Here is a 24,332-nt window from a genome sequence, read left to right as displayed (position 1 = left end):
TCTGATGTCCACGGGGCAGTGAATCATTGACACCCATCCACGCCAGAGCCAGCCACCCGGGGCGTTTATGACAGCCACTCTGAAGACAGACGCTGCAGTTGTTCCTCATGAGAGGTGGAGCCACTGAACCCTGGCAGCTGGGTTGCTATTGGCTGGCAACAGGCTTGCTATTTGTATTTTGAATGACAGGACAGCAAACTCCTACACACATGCGTGTTGGAAAAAGTTTATTACATGGTTAAGTTTGATACATTTATTCTCACAGCATAGATACAATCTCCTAGTCATTGACTGGGAGATTGTCAAAATAGTATGTTAAATCTGTATGAATTCATAAAAAAAACTGATTGCACTCAAAACCATACATAAAAAACAAATGTGCTGTAAATATAATTTAATGTAACATGAAACTAATGTGACCATAGCTGTCATTCAGTACTTTTCTCATCAGCTGTAAAAAAAAAAAAAAGAGTAGTACCACTTTATACTATACACTTTATACTTTTGCCACAGGGTGGCAGTATACAGTTAGACCCCGATACACTGACAGCAGCTTTCAGAGTTAGTGTTAGCCTAACCCTGACTCTAACCCTTTCAGCTCCTAAGCTGTACAAAGACAACAGTAGTAGGACATGCTTGTCAAATAATATACTGTTTGGAGAAATAGTGTCACAAAAAGTGTCAGGGGAGGATGTCGCAACATTCCTGTAATAATCATCCCCACACGCTGTGAAAGACACAGGCAAACAACCAAAGTTTCTGTCTCTCCTTCATTTGTGTTAGTGTGTTGACTCATACACTTTCATCTGTGCACGGTACTTATCTGTGTAAGTTGAACAGATCGCACTAGAGGTTTTTTGGTCTGAAGGTAACACTGTTAAGATAACTTCACCTTAATGATATCGTTGACGTCAGCATGTGAGTATGTGCCAAGGGTGAGTATGGTCTGCATCGTTTATCTGTGCCTTGGTTCCAGTCTGGCAGCCAGGATCTAACAGGCAACCCAGCAGGCTTACACTGAGGGCTTTCCAGGCGTTTATCATCTCAAGGTGAGCCTGTCTAACCGGATGGTCTGGGGGGGGGGGCGTCTAGAGCGATAAGATAGATGTGAAGGAACTCTGTTGCTGTTGGTGTGAAAAAGACCGGAGGGTAATTCTTACCAGTAAAAGGATCGCAGAAAAAAGAAAGAAAGTAAGAATGTTGAGCCCATAAAATAGAGCAACAAAATATTTACAGCCCTGATCATAACTGAGTAATACGTGTTTAAAGTACACTTTTTCTTTTTCATATAAAAACGTGAAAAAATACCACAAACACCTGAATAAATATTCCATGAAAAAAATATTTAAAAAATATTTGAAAAAAAAACAGTATATGAAAAATGTCTTTGTAATTCTGGTACGAAAACTGCTTTTGTTCGAGTGCTCTGAGGGGCAGTTTAAAAATGAACATCGTTGGGAAAAGTCATTGAGGCTCACCACACATGTAGCCTGGTTCCTTGAAACAGGTGTGGAGTACAACAGCAGGAGGGCTGGAAGTAGACAGAGCCCCAGGTGGGTGGGTCAGTGCAGGCATGCACCTGGGTCAGTGCAGGCATGCACCTGGGTCAGTGCAGGCATGCACCTGGGTCAGTGTAGGCATGCACCTGGGTCAGTGCAGGCATGCACCTGGGTCAGTGCAGGCATGCACCTGGGTCAGTGCAGGCGTGCACCTGGGTGAGGCCTTTAGGGCCCCTCAGGCTATGATGTCAGGGTTCTTGGAACAGGGCTCATACCTGAGAGGCTCTGAACTGCCCTCCTCCTCACTGGAACAGCAAAGGAAACAACAACTTCAGCACAGCAGCACCACTTGCATGCTTCATGCTCATGATGTAGTGTTGTTATGATGGCTGCAGAGCGGGTAACTAAAGCCCCCCCCCCCCCCCCCCTCACATATGTGAACGGCTATGAAGTTCAACCAGACCTCGGATTGGCTCCTTCCACGTCTTCAATGGTGTCAGGCAGATGCTTATTGGCCGTCTCAGGCAGTAGCAGGGTCAGCCCAGCGCCCAGCAGGGTGAGCAGGCCAAAGAGCATCATGGGTGCGCTCTTACTGAAGCTCCTCAGGAGGTAAATGACGGGGGCTAGGACTCCTCCGGCCCGCGCACACATGGAGCCCATCCCGATCCCATTCTGCCTGCGTCGGAGCCAGAGAACAGAGCGTTACAGCCAAGCCAGGCTCCAAGCTCACTGTCACAGCAGGGTTCTGGAACTGAAACCAGACTGAGTGGTCGCTTCACCACAGCCCTGAACAATGAACCACAGATGTTCAGCTATGCAGCTATAGGAACTTAGAGAGAAAAGTCAAGGGAAAAAGTTTTTTTTTCTCATGTTCTGTTCTGAAATGGCCCTAGATGTTCCTGGATTACCCTGGGCACAGCGACGAGACTTTGGACTCTAGATCTGGACGGATCCATGCTCACCTGATGACCGTTGGAAACACCTCAGCAGAATAGATGTAAACTATGGACAGGGACGCGGTGATTCCAAACTTGCCGACCATAGCCAGGACTGTTCTGATGATGGAAAGTTCTGGAAAAAGAAGAACAGTCGTGACCCGATGAGTCTTGGCTTAGTAGCATCTGCAAGTCAACCGTCCTGTGGATCCGTTTGCGTGTTCCACACGACTAACGAGGTAGTTCACTGACTAACGAGGTAGTTCACTGACTAACGAGGTAGTTTGCTGAGTTCAACTTAAACTGGTTCAACTTAAAAAAGCCAGAGGAGCCAAGTTAGATTTAAAAACCCAGTTTCACATGTCAGTACCATCAGGGATGAAAATGGTCAGCAGGCAAGCGACGCCCCCAACTGCCAGAAAGGCCAGCTGGGATATCTTGCGGGAGCGGTTGAGGGTGAAGAGAGTGATGGTGCGGGCGGGCATCTCCACCAGACCGAAGATGAGCTGGGTAAGGTAGATGTTCATTCCAAAGTCAGAGATGTTGAGAGACAGACCGTAATACACCATCACGTTGACAAACCTGTAAACCAAGAGAGGTGTAGTGGAGAGGTGTGAGAAACCAGGTGGAGAACTCTTGGAAGTGATTTATGTGGAACGGCTGGTGAAACAGTTCCCGACATGAAAGAGCTTGTCCAAATGAGAGTTACTACGTCCTGCTGCTACCGTCAACGGAGGCGGGATGTGGATGTTTTTCGTCCTCTGTTTTTGCTACCGTGCAGGTTTGACACACACACACACAGACACGTACTGTACACACTCTGAGACTCACACACACACGTAGAGCAACGTACTGTACATATACTCTGAGACAGAGGAGATGTTGTAAGGGTAAAAACAGGAAATGAGAAAAATATGTCTGAGGAGAAGGAGAAACCACATAGTAATTGAATCCCATAAATTATTTAGTGCTGGAATGATACAGAAAGAAGCCTTGCTGTATTGGAGCAGATGAGCACGAGTGTTTTACCATTGTTGACTGGATGTTTAGAATTCATAGTTTTGAAAAAGTAAATAGCAGTTAGAAATAGTTACAACTTCATTTCAGAAATCGTATGCGGTTTAAGACTGAAACTACTTCAACACTGTAACATACTCAGAGCTGGAAGAATCTTCTAGAAGATCAGATTTCCATATCCAAATACTCTTACTGTACTGCCCACCTATCAATGCTGTCATTCAAATAAGTTACACAATGCTGGACACGACGTAGAAGATTGTGTGGCAGCTTCCCAAGTCACACCCTAAGATAAATCTTTCTTCCACAACCACTAGCATATGTAACTTATTTGGTGTGTTTGTAGCCGGTGTGTGGTGAAACTCACTCCTCAAGTATTTAACAGGCCACCCGCGTCAACGAACTGCTAGCTTTTTGTTGGCGTAGTTGGTAGTGGTGGCACTTGGAAAGTCAGAGGTGGTGAGTTCGACTCCCCGTGGGAGCGGACGGAGGCCCGTATACCTCTGACGGAACTTGCAACACCACGACTGTTACACGTTTGTACTGTGGAGTCAATCTCGCCTTGCAAAATTCAGTAAATGAGAGGGAATGTACTGTAGTCAGTTACAACAGATATGTAATCAATTGTTTTGTCTCCTACTGATGAGCTACTCAATGCCAGCAGGGAGGAAGACGAGGAGAGATTTGTCCTAGTGAGGAAAATGGCCTCCCCCCTCAGAGAATAAATGTTAGGTGGGAGTCAGGTGGCTCAGCGGGTAGAGCATCGGGCCAGTTCGATTCCCAGCCTGTGCACATGACGTTGTGTCCTTGGGCAAGGCACTTCAATCTACTTGCCTCGGGGAGAATGTCCCTGTACTTACTGTTAGTCGCTCTGGATAAGGGCGTCTGCTAAATGTAAATGTTATCCACAGCTGGCAATTTCACAGGCAATTAAACTGTCTGGGAGCCAGTTGTAGACACTCACCACAGGTAGAAAATGATCAATGAATGTCTCCTCATTTTAGGAGTGCGGACTAAGTCAACCACTGTGTGTTTCTTCTTCTCCTCCAGCTTCAGCTTGTCTTTGTATCCCTGAAGAGTCAACAGATCAGAACGTGAGAGACAAACAGACACAGTCCTCAGAGAACATATTCACATCTACACGAGCACATCTGCATAAGCCGTATAACTAGTTTCAGCAAATGAAATATTTGAAGGATCATTTTCAAAGCACAAAGAGCCTACGGGCACCCATGCTGTGTGTTGGCCTTATGAGTTGGGTGTTGTTACGCAACAGTTCTGACTGAAGGGACCACCTTTCACCTGACTTATCTCCACATCATCCTGCAGGGGTTTTCCATTCATTAGGGCCGCCTTGCGGATCAGGTCCATGGCTTCCTCATTCTTGTCATTGGCCATTAACCAACGGGCCGACTTTGGCAACACCCTAGGAATTTAGAGGAGAGGTGTTCTAATGGGCGGCACATAAACAAGTATGTATGACCTGGAGCATCCATGGGAACTAGCGACAAACACAAGCCTACCGCGAGGTTGGAAAGAGGCTAAAGTAACAACAGCGGAGGGCGAGTGTTAATGAGCACGTGGGGTTCATAAACCAAGAGGCTGCTGTTGCTGTTAACATCATTTGCATTGACCGGGATTAACACCGAAGGGTCCTCATCTCTATTCCCTCCGTCATGTTTCCAGGGGTGTAGGCTAGGCTGAGCGTTACCCTGGCGTTGGACCTCACCAGATGTAGAAGATGAACAGGAAGCCGGGTGCGGAGATGGCCAGCTGGAGTTTGCGCCAGTCTCGTATGAGGTAGGCCAGTCCTGCCAGGATGATGTAACCAAACCCAAAGAAGTAATCTGTGATGACACCGGCCAGCATCCGATGCTTGGATCCTGTCCACTCTGTGCCTGGGGAGTAAACAGACAAAGCATAAACTAGAGTTTCAAGTGAACACGGGAAGGCTAGGCTGCCTCTATGATCCGATTATTAATTTGAGAGGAATTGTGGATAGGCGAATTTGGAAGGACTGTGTGTCTGTCAGTAGGACAGACCTAAAACAAACGCGTTCATGATGACAGCTGAAATAGTGGTCCCAACCACAAAGCGCAGGATGACGTAGATGTAGAAATTTGGCGCGAAAGCTGCTCCGACCCCGAAGGTCGTCTGAATCGCCAAGCCAACCAAAATGATGGGCCTGCGACCATACCTGAAATGAGACACACAGTCACAGCCCCTTCAAACCTGCAGATCCTCTTCTGTCAACTTCACTTATAGGCCTTCAGAGTTGTGTTTGACCAGACCAAGACATATGCTGCAAATTAGACTGGGTCTGAATAATCCCCAGTGTTAAAATACTTCAAATACTTTTGACTTGGCTGGTAAACAAGAGAGGCAATTGAAATAAAATCATCGCCTATAAATAATAACGAAGGAGACAGCTTCCAAAGCGAAAATTCTGCAAATACATTTTTCCCTGAATTATTCAACTCACGGTGTGACTCCTGAAACAAAGAAAAACGTTTTAGGAATAAAGGTTGGAGATGTTTTAATGTCCTTAAACTCACTTGTCTGCCAGGGCACCAAACACCACAGCCCCTATCAGAAGACCAAACATGTAGATAGAGGCACCAATGTTGTTCAGATTGGCATTGTCACACACCAGATCCCACTGTAAAGAGAAATCAAACTAAACAACTGATTTACTTTCAACCCACATACTGGAAAAGTCCAATTATTTCCTTTGTATTTACTGTTTCATGGCATTTTAATTGGCGGTAGGTTGCATTTTATAGCAATATAAACGCCTATATAAAGGCTATTTATTATCTTTAAAAAGGCTATGCTACATATTCATTTGCTGAGAAAAATGATCTGCTTCTTTGTTGATACCCTAGCGCTGATCTATTGAAGTCTCGTTGAAAGTAGTTATGAACATGGTATGGTATTAAGGCTAAGAATCAGATTGGGCTGTCTAGCATTGTGAATACTGTCCAGCTAGGAAAATCATGGGTAAACAGAGACAGCTGAATGAAATATTATGTCTCTGCAGATTGTGTGGGATCCTTCATAGCCCCTTTTTGTTGAACTTGACAGTCTCGTCCTTGGAAGGAGGAACAGTCCTGACAGTTATAATTTCTTTGACGAATTCCGAAATGAACTTCAGGCCCAGTGTGATGAATATTAACCTGCACTTTGATAACTGGTTTATTTGAAGCTGTTGTCTTATTATTGTGTTGATACTATGTACGTCTGTTGTGAGTGTGTGTCCCATGTTATGCGTTTTGATAAGTTCTTTGTTAAATGGTAGTACATTACATGTAGTCATTTAGCAGAGGCTCTTATCCAGAGCAATTTACAGGAAGTACAGGGACATTCCCCCTGAGGCAAGTAGGGTGAAGTGCCTTACCCAAGGACACAACATCATCTGGCACAAACCAACAACTTTCTGATTAATAGTCCGACTCCCTAACCGCTCAGCCATCTGATAGTAAAATGTATTCTCTATGGAATGTAGGAAAGACAAAGAAAGACACATTTCCAGACCTGGTTAATTTTTACCTTTCCTTATCTTCTTCAGAGAGTAGTAGTTCACGACTGTCAATACTTGATAAATACATTTCTATAAATGTCCACTCTTGTTTCCTTGTGTATTCATAGCTGACTTAAAGGGCTCTCACAGTAATAACACCTGGAAACCTGGTGTACAGTACACCTTGAACAGTGAGGCTTACAGTGAGGACTTGGTCCCAAACTAATGTTTGTGTGTCAAAACAAACTCCGGCCCAGCCAATGTGTTTGTTGTCGTTTCAGAAGGCTTGTCTTATGGCCAAGGGAGGCGGTTCTGTGGCCCATCGTAATAATTCAGTCACACGAGGCCCTTCCCTGGCTGTCTGCTCTCTCATAACCTAGCGTGGCAGAGGGGGGGTGTACAGACCAGCAGCAGTGACCTAGAAAGGATGCCTACACCACAGGAGGCCATATTTCCACCCTCTCTGCCGGCAACCTTGTCCAGTCTCAGATATCTCTACGACAGGCTGTTACATAGCTGCCACAGTCCAGCAGGGGTAGAAAGACCTCTTCCTGTGAGAATCTGGAACAGAGGATATCCACCCGCTTTGAAGACCAGGCAGATGGAGAGAGGTGAAAAAATGGGCTATGACTAACGGACAACTCACCTCGGTTGCCACGGTACTGTGGAAAATCTCCTTGCTGAACTCCCATCCCCCCTGGCAGCCTGCGGAGGCATGGCTGTTGATGAGAGCCAAGGCATCGCTGGCGTTCAGCTGGAGAAGTGGGGAGCCACGGTCTGGACCAGGGGCCGAGCAGGCCAGGTCAGCACCAGGGTCGGCCACCAGACTGAAGTTGGAGCTCAAAGCAGCGTGGCTGGAGGGCCACTCGGAGCGACAGAGATGCGGGGGCACAGCCCCTGTGAAGACCGACACCAGCATGTGGAAGGCCAGCAGGATCTGGGGCAGACAAATCCATACGTACAGGATCTTCTGGAACTTCCCAAAGCCTCCGATCTGAGCAAGGATTTCGTCAAAGTTCATGCTCCACCTCTTTCTGGCCGCTCCTCCTGTGCTTGCCCGGCCTAGTGTGTTTCCTCAGGTACAGGAGGTCGCACTGAGCTACCAGATGCAGCAGAAGTGTAGCAGTCTGCGTGAACAGAGATCACCCCAGAGGCCTCAAAGAGAAGTTCAAGATCGAAACAGGCTGTTTTGAATGAGATGTGTCGAGTTTCCCTGTTCAGATGCACTCACACCTGAGGAGCAGCATGAGCGCGGGCTGAAGCCGACTGTAGTCAAGTGGCACAATCCCAGCAGCAGGGTAATATAACCATGCTCAGAGGGGGAGGGGCCTAGACACTAGGGAGGTGTTTCCCCTCAGAGGGAGGAGCTGCTTTTGTGATGGCTGAGAGGGAGCACTTGTCTCTCTCTCTCCCTCTCTCTCTCTCTCTCTCTCTCTATATATCCCTCCCTCCCTCTCCCTCCTTCTCCCTCTCTCTCTCCCTCCCTCCCTCTCCCTCTCTCTCTCTCTCTCTCTCTCTTTCTCTCTCTCTCTCTCTCTCTCTGTGTGAATGAGAGGCAGTTTGTTTGTGCATTCGATGTAGCGTTTTTTTTTTAACTAAGGCTAGATGTTATTCAAAAACTATACTGTGCAAGGACAACAACAATGAGTTAATATGTTTTCAATGAATCCAATGAATCGATTCAATTAAAGTTTCAGATTTTAAAAGACCAGACTGTGTATTTGTGTACATGTGCTGACATGTTTGGAAAATATACCCGGTTTATCTATCTATCCATCTATCTATCTATCTTAAATGTTTCACTGCTTCTGAACAAAACACAGTAGGACAACTGCTAAACATAAAGACATGCAAATTCTTTTGCGGCCTCCCTTACTTCATCTGCCATGGGATGCCAAGAGTTATCTAAGTAGCCGTCTCCACAAACAGGAGATATTGCATTTAGTATTAATTCCCCCTCGCTCCAATGAAAGCCCTCTCGCTCTCTGTCCACCCCATAATTACTTCCATAATCCTCAGCTCGTTTTCCTTTGTTATCGTTTCATATTTCCCCTGTTGTTGGTGTCCGGTATCTTTTCTTCCGGGGTAACCTCTCCACATCCCAGCAGATATCCCAATCACAAGCCCTTCCACAGAACAGCACCAAGCCTCCAGTGCTCACCGGAGATGACTGACACTGTGCATTCTTTCAATAGGGTGTGGGGCCCCAATCCACTGTTCCCACACTCTGCAGGGAAGAATACATTCACCTTCTGAGAAGATGATATAACATACAGTACATCCCCTCTCCATAAAAGGGTTAGTATGACATCATGGGTTGGGTAAAAGTCTGAAAGTGGAGACTGTGCTCCTTCTGATTCTGCTCATTGGTCACATGTGAGTCACTGAAAACTCTCCGAAAGCTGGTCTGCAGTGGTGGACACGGATAAGAAGAATCGCATGGATGACGAAAGGAGATTATGGAAGTATCCTTGTACAGGACAACAAACACAATTTGTTATGCATGTAAATGAACCAAGATTCAAAATAATGGTTTCAAATTAAAAACAAAGCTAACAAAGCTTTTTTAAAGGGTAATTCCCAAGTAAAAAAAAAATGTCATTGTAACCACTGCTACTATTTGTAAAGAAAAAGCAATTGAATGATAATTACAGGGTTGCCTTGGTTTATTTTCACTTCCTGCCTTTTATTAGATGAACATATCCTTCAGACAACACACTGTCTCCATTTTCATGTACTCAGATTTTGTAATGCATAAGCAGGACAGTGATGTGCTTAACCGCTTGACATGACATATGTCAAATTCAGAATTACTGAGAGGCCCTTGAGTCAAAGTTTGAACTTGAATCAGTCGGGAAGTAAAAAGAAGAAGAAAAAAAAAAAGGGGTTCTTGTCTGGGGATTTGTAAACCAAGACATTGCCAGGGCACCGTTTCCCAACGCTCAACACCTCAGATCCCTGGTGTAGATAGAAATACAGTAGATCACCATCTTTCTGGGTCACAACGACAAGCTAATTGAGCTGGACACCACAAGCGCAGGAGAGATGTCATCCAAACACACACAGCAAAGAGAAACAAGTGTCTCCCAGCTGAGTAGAGGCACTATTTATAGTGAGGGCATGTTGGCTGAAGGCCTACAGATCCGACAGTACGAATCAGAGGGTGGAGTGCACTAGGTACAGCCTGCCAGACCCTTGGGTTGGTCACTGAGGCGGGCAGGGTGGGAGAGATTTCTCTGTTGTAGACCGTGCCATTCTGCACCAACACGTAGATGCAAAGACCTGGGCTGGCTGCTAAGAGGGGAACACTGACCCCCTGCTTTCGAGTTGAGCTGCTGAGACTGTGAAACATGGCCGACTGTGAAACATGGCCGTGTGTCTGATAGACATTATCCAACCGAAACACTAATAAGAGCTTTTTTTATCAAATAAGATATGCAGATAAAATTGAGAGAGAGAGAGAGAGAAAGAGAGAGAGAGAGAGAGAGAGAGAGAGAGAGAGAGAGAGACAGAAAGACAGCAGCAGCATGTCATAGCTGTTTTGGGGATTAATGATCTTGGAAACAGTCTACACTCCTCTTAGTCGCAGTAATTGAAGAGGTTTGTGGCAAGGATGTGGAATGAAGAAGGAAATTCCAATAACCTGACCCAAGTCGAAAGCAGCATATGTTAGACTCCTACCACTGGATCAAGTTTGCTTGGGATGGATGTGAAGACTAAGTAAGCGAAGAAAGCGTGTTTGTGTGTGCATCAGGGTTTGGGTGTTTATGTGTGTGTCAGGCAGGTTATCAAGTACCGCTGGTTAGTCTTGGGGCTAAGTTTGCATCCCAGTGTGGGAGGATGGGGGTACTAATGGGTAACACCGATTACACCAACAGATTTCGTTCTTCGACAAATGTTTTAACAGTCTGATCCGGGTTGAATGGCCTTATTCATTCTTACCTAGGATTTTGTAAGACAGAATGTGTGGCAGGCACATTTAGATATTTTATAGCAGTACTCATTTTAAATTGATATTACTCGATCTCATAAAAATGTTAAAACACACTTACATAATTCACTTTCCATCCTTTCATAAACCTCGTTTATGAAAGCCCACGTGACTCCCATGATGTAATTACCGCACATAACGGGATGATTTGGTATGTTTACTTCTTCTATGGAGGCAGTCAACAGGAAAATATTTTTCTTTGGTGATGCACCATGAAAAGGTGTGATAACTGTATTTTATTAGCGTGCGGTGTGTAATCCTGGAATGTCCCTTTGGGTTCACCTGCCTGTGGGGGAATGTTCGCGTGGACAGCTGGGAATGGCAAGATGTGTTGTGCACGCGCCCTGATTGAGTTTAACTCCAGGGTGTTTAACTGCGCTTATTTAACATCCACTTTACAGCTTCTGTTGGAAAGATGTAAGAAAATAATTACTCCAACTGTCAAGTCATCAATCATATACAGAGCAGAAAGTAATAATAGAAAACACGATTTGAACCGTTACAAGTTTATGAAATGGGCTCGAGCGTTCCGCATTTCAACCGAATCTTGCACGTGTTTTATTGTTATGGTTGTGTAAGAGAAATTAGGTACAAATATTCTCCACTTTACCTGTAGTATTTTTTGTCGTACCTTCAGACAACCTGCAGAAGACAAATACAAGCTATGGCATAAAAGTGACAATCACTTGTGCAAATGATGATCGTTAAATAATGATCAGTCGAGGTAAACCTTAGACTATGAAGGCATCAACGACTTCAAATAAGTTCATTTATTTAGTTGAAACTCCAGAATAAGTTGAGTGGTGTTCCGGTAGGCAACTCATTTTCACAAAACCAATTATTTAAAACGGAGTGCAACTTATGAAACCGGTCGTCACACACACTACAGCGGGGACGCGCACCCCCTAGTGGAACAAACTTAACACTTTATGCAACAAGCAATTACATAGGCCTACTGTTATGTGTTACAAAACTAGATGCGTGGTGTACTGTTTCAATGACCTGACGGGCTATATTGGCACATGGTGACGTGGATGGTGCCTTAAGAAACGCACTTTCATGAAAACTGTACGATTTTTGTTTAGCCTTTGATTGATAATGGATGATACGGAATACGGAGTATGTCTATTGAATTTATTCAAAACATACATTTTCCACACAAAAAATCATAACACGGCGTTATTAACGTCGTCGTAATGACCTCACGTACTGTTGTTTAATATAAGAAAGGTATTACAGACAGGAGGAAGGGAGTCGAAATGTTGTGCCGTCAAATTTGCTGAGGGTGGTGTAGCTTTCCATAGGCCTAGTCCTGCCTTCATTTTAAACAGCTTGGCATACTTTCAACAGATACGCTCCTTGTGTAAGTCACATATAAGGTGCTTGTGTAACGCTCTTACTTTCACCCCCACACACACACACACACTCAATAATTTTCACAGTTATTTTAGTTTAAGTTACCTGGAACCCCACCAAGAGTCCAAGAAAGTAGACAGCCGAGATTGAGACATGAAGGAAATCTGCCGTGGACCGTGGTCGTCAGGAGGTGACTGTGGGACTGCATCATCATGATTCCCTTCAGACCTTATAAGACAGTATGAGTAGGTGGGAGGGAATGAGGGAACTGGGGCTTGAGAGGAGGGGAGATGGGGGAGGAAGGAGGGAGATGGGGGAGGAAGGAGGGAGCTGGGGGAGGTGATTTTATCACCTCTCAAATTGAAATGTAAAACAACTCTTAGCCTTCACACAATTCATGATCTTAAACTGTCTGTAGTCTCCCCTAACCAATGCTTCCTCTGACATAAAAGCAAAACAGACCGTTTTTTTTACACTAACATTTAGTCATTTAGCAGACACTCTTATCCAGAGCGACTTACAGTAAGTACAGGGACATTCTCCCCGAGGCAAGTAGGGTGAAGTACTTTGCCCAAGGACACAACGTCATGTGCACCGGCCGGGAATTGAACTGGCAACCCTCAGATTACTAGCCCGATGCTCTACCTGCTCAGCCACCTGACTCTTTAGGGGGCACATCATTTAATAGTCCGCTAGGGTGCGTTTGATTTACTAGGGATGTTGTTTTTCAGGTAGAGAAAATGTGCCATAGGATTTAGGCTACAGCTCTGTCCTTCTGAGTGTTAACGGCTCTCTGCTGTGCGACCTGAAGGTGTCACACAGGCTCAAAGTGGAACCTACCCAGTGTAAATAGGGAAGGAATGTGAACACAAATATTATGTGCTCCACCAAAACTGGGACATGCTCAACATTTATATTTAGTTATTTAGCAGACGCTCTTATTCAGAGCGACTTACAGTAAGTACAGGGACATTCCCCCCGAGGCAAGTAGGGTGAAGTGTCTTGCCCAAGGACACAACGTCATGTGCACCTACACTCACACTACACACTCATTGATGAGATGGCAGTAAAACTTCTCATGACCACTCAACACAAACTCTATTTATCAAACATACCCTACTGTACGTATTGCCAAACAAGACTATGGCAAACAGTTTATCTAGCTTTGACTATCACAGTTTCTATTACAAAAGTTAACCACATACATGATTACATATGAAATGATTATTCGGATCTAAGAATGCTTGGTAAGTCTACAGACCTAACAAGTAGAGTAGGCTTGGGTCTGGGAGAACGCCAGCGTTTATGAAGACAAATATGTCTCCTTTGGATTAGCGAGCTACCGAAAGGTGTGTTTGGAGAGGAGACAGAGGGTGTCTTTGTGCCTCTCTACTGTAGGTCGGCTGCCTCGGTCACACTCCCCCTGTGCTCTTTCCCATTCCTGTTCCCCCTTCCCTCAATCCCTCCTTCCCAGTCATCTGTCTCTCCTGCTCCTGGAGCTCATACAAACCTGATTACTTATAAGATGCTATCACTCCTCTGCCAATCCCTCCTGGTCTTCCTTGCACAGCAGGTAAGTGCCTCGGCTGTCCTCTCGCCTCACAATATCAAGACAAGCTGAGCTTCCAACTTCTCTGACAAGACAGACAGCTTGGTGTGTGACTCAACACTTGCTTTCTGTGCGTAAGTGTTGAAGACATGCCCTGGAGGTAGACAGTAGCAGCCAAATCTCAGAGTGTAGTGTGTCAGTCGTACAGAGGGGGATAGTCCTTGTCTGAGTTGGATTTTAAATGGTTAAGGAAAATGGTGGTCTTTCTTTTCTGTTTTCAACACTAGGGTTTGTTTTGAATGCATGCTTCTGTTGGTGGAACATTTTTTAGGCTTATACAGGGTGTGGTGTAGTAGTGGGGAAATACAAAAAAAACGTTGCTGTTTTCTGTTCCCATTGAACACTAAGTAAAAGAGAGCCTGGTGACCTGTGTTTCCAACGGTCTCCGTAGATCCGTTTTCACACTTTAAAATGAGCTCATTCTGTAAACCTGACAGAAAGGCTTCAGATTTTTGGCATAACCCAGGGTGGCCCTGGGAAGCAGGGCAGTGTCAGGCAGCCCATGAGGACACAGGGATTGCATCACAGCACATACAAAAAACAACGTTGATATGTACATTGCAATGATTTCAGGTTAGAAGGACTAGTTCTTACGTTTGTTTTGTCATTTGGGTGTTTTTTCCTTTGAGAATTTACAGTGAATGCCAACTATTTCTTATGTACAGTACAAAGGAACTATATGTTGGCAGCCATCTCAGGGGTTGAAAGCTTCATCTAGGTTTAAACCATATCCATCACATTTTCAGAAAGTGTAGAACAAGGTATTAGCAACATACTGTAGCACAACACTTGGTTTCTGAGTTAATGTACCTCCTGACAAGACTCTAGATAGAGTATGTCTATTCACCAAGTCCCTCAGACTGTTGGCCTGATGTCTAGTGGGGGCTGCTGAAAACTCTGGCCTTGGTCATTGCAGATCCAAGACCTGAAATGATAATCACATAAAAATATATTTATAAAACAGTCTTGCCTCCTTTAAACCCCCCAGAAACTCTCTCGTGTATTGTTACAGAAATTTGCCTGAGAGATATTGTTCCTTTAACAAATAAAAGAGGTAATTTACTTTTATATCATATTTATTTGACTGTGTTACTGTGATATTAACCCAGTATATCCCACCACTCCAGTATCTATGCAGGGCGCAGAACCACCATGGTCAGCAGCTGGCAGCTCCGAGGGAGAGCAGGGCTGTTGTTGAGAGGCGGCAGTTCTGCCAATGGCCCTGTAAGTGCAGTGCCAAGCCTCAGTGTGCCCCGGGGGTCAGCTCCGTGCTGGACGGATGTGGCTGCTGCAAGAGCTGCGCCCGACAGGTCGGGGACGCGTGTAACGAGAGGGACGTCTGTGACCCCCACAAGAGCATGTACTGTGACTTCTCGGGGGACAAGCCCCGCTTCGAGGTCGGAGTCTGCGCCTGTGAGTGATTCTGACGTTTGCTGCTTTTCGCACACAAAATCTAAACTTTTCATGTAGCCCCTAGTTGACCGACTGAGCTAGGTAATGAATGGCGTGTTTTCACCGCAATTCGGAGAGCCTAGCAAAACACGTGCTGAGTCATACTACAAACAATTTGTTATAAGCTATCGCCCGACTTTGCATAGCGAGTATTGGGATATGCACAAACCTGTAGCTAGATTCATATCACTGAACGGCACAGTAACTCATAATTTAATCAGCTATCAAAGGACATTGCAGAGGTTACACACTGTAATCCTAAAGCCTTGCTCTGAAACCCAGTATCGCCACAAGAACACTATGAGCAGCACATGAAGCAGTCACATGATCTCTATCCTCTCCTCCTCTCAGACATGATGGCTGTGGGGTGTGATCTGAATGGAGCCCACTACGATAACGGACAGGCCTTCCAGCCCAGCCCCTTGTATAAGTGCACATGCATCGCAGGGGCCATCGGCTGCACCCCTGCCTTCGCCCAGAAACCCGCTGGCCTCCAAGGCCACGCTCCTCTGATGCCGGCTGGCCTCCGCAGCTCCCAGGACCCCAGGAAGAACCAGCAGGATACAAGCTACATAGCCATGCCAGGTGTGTGTTTGTAGAGAAAAACCCACAAGGAGAATCGCCAGCTTGTATGGCCTGGAATTCTAATTGCTGTCAAAGCTGGGAGTGGGAGGAGGTGTGTTTGGTTATTTTGGTGGGGGAGCAGAGAGAAGGGGCACAGTGTGGCTGTATGTGGTCGGCAGAGGGCTGGGTGGACCCGTTTGTGAACACCCATTGAGAGCACCCTACTCACTTTCAAATCAAAAGCCCCAAAGGCCTCTTTCAAGTATGCTTTGATGTACAGTATTTAAAGTTGACTTGCTTTACTTGGCTGGGCTTGCAGAATAAGACTCATCCTGGTTTTAGGGAACCTGAGTAGACAGAGCTACCAGTTTTTTTTTTTTAAATAGTGGTATTGGAGAGAAATTATATATGACTTCAATCACTGGTGCATTGAGAGAACATTGACAGGATAAAGCAACTACGCCTTCAAATTCATAAAGAGGTTCTTGTTAAGCACCTTGGCGTGTCTAAAGATAATTTGACTGTCTGCTCAAACTATCTATCTGGATTAGTTGTGAGCGAAATGTGCAGTGGCATGGCGTGACTTCGTCCAGGCCCGGGCCGAGTGTCGACACGGTGCCATTTAACTGTAATACTGAAAGCTTACAGGGATCCTCCTTTAGCCTGGAAGAAGAACTGCCTGATCCAGACCACTCCATGGAGCCCCTGCTCCAAGACCTGCGGCCTGGGCATCTCCGTCCGTGTCAACAACGACAACGGCAAGTGTGAGATGAGGAAGGACCGCCGTCTGTGCCTGCTGAGGCCGTGCCAGCAGAGTCAGCTGAAGGCCCTGAAGAGGAAGGTGAGTGGAGACGCAGTCCGGAGGATTGGCCAGCGGATCGCTAGGTTTTTGTTGGTGTGGCTGGGAGTGGGCTCAATTGAGGAGACGGGGGGGTGGCGGGTTTCGAACCCGGATGAGAGCGAACGTGGCCCGTGTGTACCTCCGACGGTGGCGCGAAGTCTGTTACATGAGCATCCCTCGATTGGGGTGTTGACATGGGATCTGTTGAAACAACTGTAATGTAGAAGTGGCCCTGCATGTCCATGCCTGCCAGTGATATACTGTCGGGTGGTGAAAAATAGAACAGGCTTGAGATGTCATACTGGAAATACCCATCCACATGCATTGGATAACTGAAGAAGGTACATGCATTTCAGTAAACATGCAATGGAAAAAAAAAATACCTATGAAGAAGATTAATGTAACTCTGCTCGTTTTATTTCCAGATTCCAAAAGGTAAGACATGCCGGCCCAAGTTCCAGGCTAAGAAAGCAGAGAAGTTGACTCTGTCTGGCTGCACCAGCATCAGGAAGTACCGTCCCACCTACTGCGGCGTCTGCAAAGACAAGCGGTGCTGTGTCCCCAACAAGGCCAGCATGGTGACAGTCAGCTTCAGCTGCAAGGGCGGCAACAACGTTCGCTGGAAGATGCAGTGGATCACTTCCTGTGTGTGCCAGAAGAAATGCAACGACCCAGAGGACATGTTCTCAGAGCTGCGCTTCCTTTAGAACTCTCCGGGCTAACTGCTTGATTCCAAGCCTTAAGGACACTAACCTGGGCCTGGCCTCTAGACCCCAGTGTTAGTCATGGAGGTCTGGAGAACTGGACCCGAGGCGTGGTTTGGTTGTCTTCCTGAACTATGCCAGTGTTCTCAGGCTGACAGTGTTCCAAAATGGAAAGTTAAAAAAAACATAGAACCTCAACGAAGTGTGTGCACAGAAGGATAACTAGGGAGGTGGAGTTAAGGGAGCTTGCTGGTACATTCAGTCTGAATGAAACACACAGATGAAACCTCAGAGACTGCTTCAGTCATATTTCACATTTTGGACGAGCAGGTAATAGTAGTAATCATTGTAATTGTGATATTTTGTCAATTGTCAGATAAGTCAGTTGTTCAAATTGTTAATGTTGTTATACAGATACTCTGAATTCCTGCATCCTCAAGAATTAACCTGTTTGATTGCATGAATACTCAGCAACAACTTTGCATGTATTTATTTTGACATAAATCCAAGTAAAACAATTTACAGTGAAAGGTAAAAAATAACCTTTGTAACTTATAAAAAAAAGAAAACTGTACAAAAACACTTGTTTCATCAGTTATTTACAACTATACAATATCACAGTAGACAAACATACACAAACCCTATGTTTCACTCAGCTCTCTCCTAACACGTGCGGACCAACCCGGCCTCTCAGGACGCCATGTTGAGTCTGGGGGTGTCCGGCGTCAGGTGCCCCTTGGTGGCGTCCAGCTGACTGTACTCCTCGATCAGAGAGCTGAGGGAGGCTACAGCCTCGGTGAAGCAGCCCTGCTCCACCCCATCCACCTGGAGGTAGTGGTGCAAGTGAGCCTGAAACAGACACCCACCACCACATCCTGTTAAAAAAACTGAACACACTTCCTGCTGTCTGACGACCTGCCCGCCGCCAGGCATGCTGGGAGTTGGGGCTGGGAGTCGGGGCTGGGAGTCGGGGCTGGGAGTCGGGCTGGTGGAGGTACCTTCTTCCTGTAGAGCTTGGTGAAGCGTTCTCGGAGCTCCACGAAGGTGAGCTTCACGCAGGTGTTGTTGGCCAGAGCCAGCAGGGAGTGCGAGTGGCCCACAGGGGGCACTGAGCACAGGCCTGTCTTCCAGCCCTCCTGGTTCCAGGAGACGAAGGGCAGCGTAGGCCTCAGTCTGGAACACATGACAGGGACCTACTCAGTGTAGGCCTCAGTCTGGAACACAAGACAGGGACCTACTCAGCGTAGGCCTCAGTCTGGAACACATGACAGGGACCTACTCAGCATAGGCCTCAGTCTGGAACACATGACAGTGATCTACTCAGCGTAGGCCTCAGTCTGGAACACATGACAGGGACCTACTCAGCGTAGGCCTCAGTCTGGAACACATGACAGTGACCTACTCAGCGTAGGCCTCAGTCTGGAACACATGACAGGGACCTACTCAGCGTAGGCCTCAGTCTGGAACACATGACAGGGACCTACTCAGCGTAGGCCTCAGTCTGGAACACATGACAGGGACCTACTCAGCGTAGGCCTCAGTCTGGAATACATGACAGGGACCTACTCAGCGTAGGCCTCAGTCTGGAACACATGACAGTGACCTACTCAGCGTAGGCCTCAGTCTGGAACACAAGACAGGGACCTACTCAGCGTAGGCCTCAGTCTGTAACACATGACAGGGACCTACTCAGCATAGGCCTCAGTCTGGAACACATGACAGTGACCTACTCAGCGTAGGCCTCAGTCTGGAACACATGACAGGGACCTACTCAGCGTAGGCCTCAGTCTGGAACACATGACAGGGACCTACTCAGCGTAGGCCTCAGTCTGGAACACATCTGGGTGCTTCTGGGTGAAGGTAAAGTACAGTAGAACAGACGCCAGCCTAAGCTGGGAGGGCTAAAATCCTAAACTAGCCTGCTGGGAAGAATTCTATAAGCCATTAATGTATGTAGGCTCCCGTTGCCACCAGAGTCTATACACTTGCATACTTGCTCTACTGAGGAACGTTTTTCCCCTTCATATAAACCACAAACACACACAGGCATGTGCTCTCAAACTGGCTCCGGTTTCTGTTACTCTTGACAACGTGCCATATGCATAAAAAAAAACAAGGTCTGCACAGGAGAGAGGGGGACTGGGCGAGGGAGTGGGTGGGTGGGTGAAAGGGGAGGAGGCAGGAGCTCAATAAGCCAGTCATGATGAGTGTCTGCTTAGCATACATGGCAGCAGCAGCAGCGTGGGGTGAATGGCTGCTCTGTGAGCCGGGGCTGCTGGGAAGGTCATCAGTGGGGCTGTGGGTGAACAGCCAGAACTAGCAACACCCCTGCCCCCTCCCCTGCCCCCTCCCCTGCCCCCTCCCCTCCCCCCTCCCCTTCCCCTTCCCCTTCCCCTCCCCCCTCCCCTGCCCCCTCCCCTGCCCCCTCCCCCTCCCCTCCCCCCTCCCCTCCCCTTCCCCTCCCCCCTCCCCTCCCCCCTCCCCTCCCCCCTCCCCTTCCCCCTCCCCTCCCCCCTCCCCTGCCCCCTCCCCTCCCCCCTCCCCTCCCCTTCCCCCTCCCCCTCCCCCTCCCCTTCCCCCTCCCCTGCCCCCCCCCTCCCCTGCCCCCTCCCCCCCCGCCCCCTCCCCTCCCCCCCCCCCCCCCCTCACAACATTGCCTGCCCTCCAAGTGATCAAGGGGAGAGGATGTATGAAGGAGTAGCGGAGGCGTCTGTTTTCTGACCTCTCGATGTTCCTGCGGAGGTCAGACACTTTCACGTCCCCGCGGACCAGGAGGGCACAGGCCAGGTAGAGGCTGTGTCTGGGGTCGGCCTGGAGGAGCTGGTGGTCTTTACTGAAGGCGTCCGTGAACATCTGATCTAGCCTGGGCACATGCAGGAGACAGACAGGCGGATCAGAGGGATTAACATCCTGCCTCGAGACTTTGTTTGGATCGGATGTGGACTGGGTAGAAGGGTGTGAAAAGGAGTGTCGGCACAGACGGCGCTTCCTTCTTTTAAACCCGACACGATACTCAGACACCACGATTAGTGAGAAATTTTAAATCGAGACTGGGGTGATCCTTTTCATCCTGTGTTGTAGTCAGGTACTATCAGGACAACGTGGGTTCGACAGATGTCGACTGCAGTCAACAAAGGACGTAGAGAGGGAGGTGGAGGAGCTCTGAACATTCCGTATTCCACCCCCAAGTTCCAGAAAAGTCCAACCAAATACAGTGTCAAAACATAGTAGTAGGGGACAGACAAGACAGGCACGGAGAACACCATTCAGGCAGAGCAAACAAAGCCAGCAGGTCAGACAGACAGGACAAACAGACAGACAGGTCAGACAGACCTTCTTGTGGGGATGTTGACATCAGCCAGGGTGTACAGGGGGGTGAGGCTGGGCACCAGGTAGTGCAGACGAGGGAAGGGAACCAGGTTCATGGCTATCTCATTCAGATCCATGTTGAGGGATCCTTCAAAACGAGCTGAGCTACGAGAGGTAAGACACAGACGCCGCTAGGAATCACACAGTGGGAACTAAACAGCCCTGTAACATAGAGAACACGTTCCCCGACTACCGCTGGGTGTGTTAAAGCTAAAGCAACGAGCCTGGCTTGAAAATACAGATATTTGTGTAAAAGGTTTAAGGAGTGAAAGTAAAATCTTTTTTCAAACTTATCTAAGTTTTTGGGGAGAAACTTTTCTTCACACACACACACACACACTCAAAGGAAAGGAGGGACAGGAGAGAGAGAGATCCTGCCACCAAATACAGACTAACGTCACTCCAGGGCCACAGATAGACGCTGTCTCCCGTACCTAGTGATGTTGAGGAGCAGGTTAGCCACGATGTTGTTCATGGCATCAAAGGGCTTCTCCGCCCCGCTGACACCCCCCTGGCCAGAGATGAGAGTGCAGTCTTTCTTTATCACAGAACCTGACCTGGCTCTGTAGCTCATGTGCTTGATCTTGTTAACAATGTCCACCAATGACTGCGGGGGGGGATGAGGAAAATAACAGACATTCAGATGAGAGTCAGAGGGAAGGAATCCATTTTAACGTCCTTGACAGATTGTAAATCCTGTTATTCTTAGAGTGAATGACTAAAGGCCGAGCAACAATACCACACGACTGGAACTACAGAGACACAGAAGCAAGCGCACGCCCCGTGTGCGAATTACGGGGGGGGTTTAGGGGGGGTCTGACCTCCAAATACACGCCTGGCACTGTACTGGGTTCCCTTTACGCCCTGGAGAAGAACTTCCCACGCCTCCCACGTCTCCCTCCCTCGCTCTCTGGCTGAAACACACCTGATTCTCCACAGGCAACACACAGTCTGCGTGCTCCGTCAGCTCCCGCATGGCCAGGACGCTGTTGTAGGGGGAGGTGATGACATCATCCTCAGCAGAGGGGTATACCGAGGTGACGATGCGACAAACCTCAGGGAACTCCTCCTCCAGGATGTTCAGCACACGCGTCCCCAAGCCCGACCCCGTCCCTGTGGAACCATCACCCACGTCAACATCACGCTTCTAGGAAGCCGTTAGCATAAGCTCTCAGGACAGAACAGGAAGGCCTAACGTCTGCTCATATAGGAGTCTGAACGGTAACTGAAATGTGAAGAGTGAGGGAACCAGGTGAGGAGTGTAACCGATGTGGATTGGTTAAACTCACTCCTGAGGTATAAATACAGCCCAGCGAAAAGCTAGCTTGTGTGTCTATAAAAGTTAGCTTTTCTCTGGTGTAGCTGCCAAGGAGTCACCCTCCCGAGTCAGAGGACCAGTGAGGGGAAAGACCCGTGAGGAAGTGAACTTGCGCCCAGTGCGACTCTCCCCTGTTACATGAGCCTGTGGCAGAGTGTGGACCTGAGCCTCACCTCCGCCCATGGAGTGAATGAGGAAGAAGCACTGAAGACAGTCACAATGCTCCGCTGCCTTCCTCAGCTGCTCCACAATCTGCTCCCTGTAAGCTGTTCCGTACGTCATGTGACCCACAGCCCTGGAGAGGTCAGATACATTTACATTTAGTCATTTAGCAGACGCTCTTATCCAGAGCGACTTAAAGTAAGTACAGGGACAATCTCCCTGAGGCAAGTAGGGTGAAGTGCCTTGCCCAAGGACACAACATCAGTTGCACCGGCCGGGAATCGAACTGGCAACCTTCAGATTACTAGCCTGATGCTCTACCCGCTCAGCTACCTGACTCCCCAGACACACCACGAGCACAGATACATATTAGGGATTTCTCTTAAACACGCTGCACTCAGACAACCTTTCACAGCCCCCCCCCCCCCCCGAGTGACGAATGTGTAACAGACCGTGGGTAAGGTGAAAAATAAAAAGTTATGAGGCATGAAATAACACATAGTTTTATAATTGGCCCTTGAGACGCCCTACAGGCGGGCAGTCTCTCACCAGTTGTTGCCTGAGCCAGATACGTCAGTGATGAGCTGGGTGGTGTCGAACACCTCCCTCAGGGGCCCCTGAAGCAGCTCGTTCACCACACCCTCCTCCATGTCCACCAGGACGGCCTGTGGAGGAGGCCATGTCAGTGAACTAACACATCCTTACACGCACAAACACAGAATAAACACACAGGCAACACACACACAGGCAACACACACACACACAGGCAACACACACACCAAACACACACACAGGCAACACACACACCAAACACACACACAGGCAACACACACACACACACATACACAGGCAACACACACACCAAACACACACACAGGCAACACACACGCACACACACAGGCAACACACACACTAAACACACCCACACAAACAGCTGAATTATTCACACAGCCATGTATTTATTATTTACCCGGGCTTTCAATGACTGGATCTTCCCGCCAGTGGTGTCACGGGCTCCACTTTCACTCCTCCTAAAAAAACAACAGAAGGAAAACCGTCGACATCTGAGAAATGACTCGATTTGGGACACCAAGCACCCAAGTGTCACCACCATGATGTACTGTATTAAGGCGTGACGAACTTACCCTGAATCAACATTCCGAAAAAAGCTGCTCAGAGCTTCATCATATATGCCTTTCTAAATCCGACAAAAACATTTCAGAGATGTTAGAGAGGCGTTTGATGAGGTGATAAACATGTCGTCTGGTAAGACAGACTCGCTTCCTCACATTACCCTGTACTGAGGGCATATTTTATTACACCTCCAGCTGTCACTGGCCAACTTAATTTATGCAATGCCAAACACTATCATGTTATACTTACTTTATTTACATGGGAATGCTCCCGCAGGGCAAGATCCCAAAACCTGCATCCTACTTGGTTACCGCACTGGCCAACTGAAAATGTTATAAATGAGAAAAGTTCTGAATTATAGGAACGTATGCCGCTTGCCAATGTGTCTTAGAATGGATCTCATTTTGGTATAAAATGTGCGATGATTTATCAGCAAAAACAGAAAACAATAGGCTAACGTTAACTCATGCCTGGACCCAAACAAGGAAGTAGCACAATCGTTTCCTAGCCTACGAAATGTACTGTATCTACTCAGTTGCATGGCGAAGCACTCACCTTGAACAACTACTGACTGCGTCATTGTTGCAAACCAACACGGACGGTAACTTTTAGAAGTTACTCGTTAGTTTGTAGCTAGAAACAGCACATAGTAAAAATCGCAGCTTGAGATCCCGCGCCATGGCTGAAGCGTCACCGTACTCTGATTACGTTTTGCCATGGAAACGTACTAACGCGCGCGCGCAGAACACGCGCCATCCAGACTCCTGTATCTGACTTACATTTACATACACATTTAGTCATTTTAGACTTTAGAAACAAGAATGGCATTTTGCCCAAGAGGGCAGTATTGGTATTGCATTT

The 24,332-nt window shown here is 47.4% G+C and overlaps 3 protein-coding genes across 5 annotated transcripts; 1 reads left to right on the top strand and 2 right to left on the bottom strand.

Moving 5' to 3' along the window:
- Nucleotides 1–221: 221 nt before the first annotated feature.
- si:dkey-119m7.4 (uncharacterized protein LOC560629 homolog) lies at nt 222–8,243 on the bottom strand. Its single transcript, XM_047022376.1, has 10 exons — nt 7,618–8,243; nt 6,007–6,110; nt 5,494–5,648; nt 5,181–5,349; nt 4,754–4,877; nt 4,416–4,522; nt 2,805–3,016; nt 2,462–2,570; nt 1,963–2,175; nt 222–1,804 (listed from the first exon to the last, which is right to left on the bottom strand). Exons 1-10 carry the CDS (start codon nt 7,990–7,992, stop codon nt 1,735–1,737), a joined length of 1,638 nt encoding a protein of 545 aa, XP_046878332.1. The 5' UTR covers nt 7,993–8,243; the 3' UTR covers nt 222–1,734.
- A 5,528-nt stretch (nt 8,244–13,771) lies between these two features.
- On the top strand, nt 13,772–17,938 carry ccn6 (cellular communication network factor 6). 2 transcript variants are annotated; one of them, XM_047022265.1, is made up of 5 exons: nt 13,772–13,891; nt 15,055–15,340; nt 15,731–15,964; nt 16,606–16,784; nt 17,210–17,938. In XM_047022265.1, exons 1-5 carry the CDS (start codon nt 13,844–13,846, stop codon nt 17,489–17,491), a joined length of 1,029 nt encoding a protein of 342 aa, XP_046878221.1. In that variant the 5' UTR covers nt 13,772–13,843; the 3' UTR covers nt 17,492–17,938. The 2 variants fall into 2 exon arrangements, with proteins under 2 accessions (XP_046878221.1, XP_046878220.1); XM_047022264.1 differs by having other exon boundaries at nt 16,585–16,784.
- A 25-nt stretch (nt 17,939–17,963) lies between these two features.
- tube1 (tubulin, epsilon 1) lies at nt 17,964–24,295 on the bottom strand. 2 transcript variants are annotated; one of them, XM_047022262.1, is made up of 12 exons: nt 24,027–24,290; nt 23,721–23,794; nt 23,483–23,535; nt 23,308–23,368; nt 22,887–23,002; nt 22,349–22,470; nt 21,783–21,970; nt 21,292–21,464; nt 20,822–20,962; nt 20,211–20,351; nt 18,487–18,661; nt 17,964–18,337 (listed from the first exon to the last, which is right to left on the bottom strand). In XM_047022262.1, the coding sequence occupies exons 1-12, from the start codon at nt 24,049–24,051 to the stop codon at nt 18,179–18,181; spliced, it is 1,428 nt and encodes a 475-aa protein (XP_046878218.1). In that variant the 5' UTR covers nt 24,052–24,290; the 3' UTR covers nt 17,964–18,178. The 2 variants fall into 2 exon arrangements, with proteins under 2 accessions (XP_046878218.1, XP_046878219.1); XM_047022263.1 differs by lacking the exon at nt 20,822–20,962 and having other exon boundaries at nt 24,027–24,295.
- Nucleotides 24,296–24,332: the final 37 nt, after the last annotated feature.

Source organism: Hypomesus transpacificus, chromosome 6, assembly GCF_021917145.1.
Source record: "Hypomesus transpacificus isolate Combined female chromosome 6, fHypTra1, whole genome shotgun sequence".
NCBI lineage: Eukaryota > Metazoa > Chordata > Actinopteri > Osmeriformes > Osmeridae > Hypomesus > Hypomesus transpacificus.
Note: the sequence above shows the minus strand (reverse complement) of the source record. Positions and strands in the feature narration are given on the sequence as shown.